Source organism: Theropithecus gelada, chromosome 20, assembly GCF_003255815.1.
Source record: "Theropithecus gelada isolate Dixy chromosome 20, Tgel_1.0, whole genome shotgun sequence".
In the NCBI taxonomy this organism is placed as follows: domain Eukaryota; kingdom Metazoa; phylum Chordata; class Mammalia; order Primates; family Cercopithecidae; genus Theropithecus; species Theropithecus gelada.
The window spans coordinates 59,818,381-59,820,780 of record NC_037688.1 but is presented as its reverse complement, the minus strand read 5'-3'; the positions used below and the strand labels follow the sequence as shown (position 1 = coordinate 59,820,780).

General features: G+C 50.0%; 1 protein-coding gene across 1 annotated transcript; it reads left to right on the top strand.

Moving 5' to 3' along the window:
* The first annotated feature begins 235 nt into the window (after nt 1-235).
* LOC112614333 (60S ribosomal protein L3-like) lies at nt 236-1,510 on the top strand. Its single transcript, XM_025370779.1, has 2 exons — nt 236-619; nt 767-1,510. Exons 1-2 carry the CDS (start codon nt 236-238, stop codon nt 1,445-1,447), a joined length of 1,065 nt encoding a protein of 354 aa, XP_025226564.1. The 3' UTR covers nt 1,448-1,510.
* The last annotated feature ends 890 nt before the right edge of the window (nt 1,511-2,400 follow it).

Sequence of the window (2,400 nt, the reverse complement as noted above, 5' to 3'; positions counted from 1 at the left end):
CATGATGGCTCACCACATCTGCGCAACTGAGACCCAACTCCACACAATGATGCATCCTCTCCCTTCTCTATCCACCCCATAAGACCCGCCTATCACTTTCCCTTGGGAAGACACTGCTTTAGAGAATACTCCCAGTGTTTTCCTTTACTTGTATCAAGTAATAAAACTCCTATTGATCCAAACCTACATCCCTATGAAGAGTCTTTGTTCTCTACCGGCAGGATTTGATGGCGTGATGTCTCACAGAACATTCTCCCCTCCCAGACATGGGTCCCTCGGCTTCCTGCCTCGGAAGCACAGCAGCAGGCATCGCGGGAAGTTCAAGAGCTTCCCTAAGGATGACCCATCTAAGCTGGTCCACCTCACAGCCTTCCTGGGATACAAGGCTGACATGACCCACATCGTGCGGGAAGTCAACAGGCCAGGATCCGAGGTGCACAAGAAGGAGGTGGTACAGGCTGTGACCATTGTGGAGACGCCACCCATGGTGGTTGTGGGCATTGTGGGCTACGTGGAAACCCCTCGAGGCCTCCGGACCTTCAAGACTGTCTTCGCTGAGCACATCAGTGATGAATGCAAGAGGCGTTTCTATAAGAACTGGGATAAATCTAAGAAGGAGGCCTTTACCAAGTACTGCAAGAAATGGCAGGATGAGGATGGCAAGAAGCAGCTGGAGAAGGACTTCAGCAGCATGAAGAAGTACTGCCAAGTCATCCGTGTCATTGCCCACACCCAGATGCGCCTGCTTCCTCTGTGCCAGTAGAAGGCCCACCTGATGGAGATCCAGGTACACAGAGGCACCGTGGCCGAGAAGCTGGACTGGGCCCGTGAGAGGCTCGAGCAGCAGGTACCTGTGAACCAAGTGTTTGGGCAGGATGAGATGATCGATGTCATCAGGGTGACCAAGGGCAAAGGCTACAAAGGGGTCACCACTCGTTGGCACACCAAGAAGCTGCCCCATAAGACCCACCGAGGCCTGCGCAAGGTGGCCTGTATTGGGGCATGGCATCCTGCTCGTGTGGCCTTCTCTGTGGCACGTGCTGGGCAGAAAGGCTACCATCACCGCACTGAGATCAACAAGAAGATCTCTAAGATTGGCCAGGGCTACCTTATCAAGGATGGCAAGCTGATCAAGAACAATGCCTCCACCGACTATGACCTGTCTGACAAGAGCATCAACCCTCTGGGTGGCTTTGTCCACTATGGTGAAGTGACCAATGACTTTGTCCTGCTGAAAGACTGTGTGGTGGGAACAAAGAAGTGGGTGCTCACCCTCCGCAAGTCCTTGCTGGTGCAGACGAAGCCACAGGCTCTGGAGAAGATTGACCTTAAGTTCACTGACACCACCTCCAAGTTTGGCCATGGCCTCTTCCAGACCATGGAGGAGAAGAAAGCATTCATGGGGCCACTCAAGAAAGACCGAATTGCAAAGGAAGAAGGAGCTTAATGCCAGGAGCAGATTTTACAGCTGGTGGGGTCTCAATAAAAGTTATTTTCCACTGGGAAAAAAAAAAAAAAAAAAGAGTCTTTGTTACTTGCCTGGTGAAGAACCCCAGTTTTGTTTTGCTTTGTTTTGTTTTGTTTCGTTTTCGGGGGAATGGAATCTTGCTCTGTCACCCAGGCTAGAGTGCAGTGACGCAATCGTGGCTCACTGCAAGCTCCGCCTTCCATGTTCACACCATTCTCTTGCCTCAGCCTCCCGAGTAGCTGGGACTACAGGCACCCGCAGCCACACCCAGTTAATTTTTTGTATTTTTAGTAGAGACGGGGTTTCACCGTGTTAGCCAGGATGGTCTCAATCTCCTGACCTCGTGATCCGCCCACCTCAGCCTTCCAAAGTGCTGGGATTACAGGCGTGACCCACCTCGCCTGGCCAAGAACCCCAGTTTTTTAGAACAACATTAGCATCTGTGCTCTGGAAAACATCCCACAATGGGCAAAGCAAGGACAGATTCTCCACTAAAAGAGAACAAAGCTCATTTCCCCAGAAGAGATTAAGTTGGAGCTGGACACAAATAGCCCTGGGCCTTACAGCCATCCTCCGACATTAGTCATGGAAGTAAGGTCACCCCGGAACACAGATGTTCAGAGCTCTAGAGCTCCACTGTCCATTGCAGTATCCACTGGGCACATGTGCCCATCATGCACTTGAAATGTGGTGAGTCTGCATTAAGTTGGGATCATTAGTATAAATTACACCCCAGTATTTTAAAAAAACTTTAGTATGGAAAAAGAAAGTAATGATGTTTTATATTGATAGCACATTGAAGAAACAATAGTTTAGTCATATTGGGTTAAATAAAATATGAAAATTGTCAGCCGGGTTCAGTGGCTCACGCCTGTAATTCCAACACTTTGGGATGCCAAGGCAGGCAGATCACTTGAGGTCAGGAGTTGGAG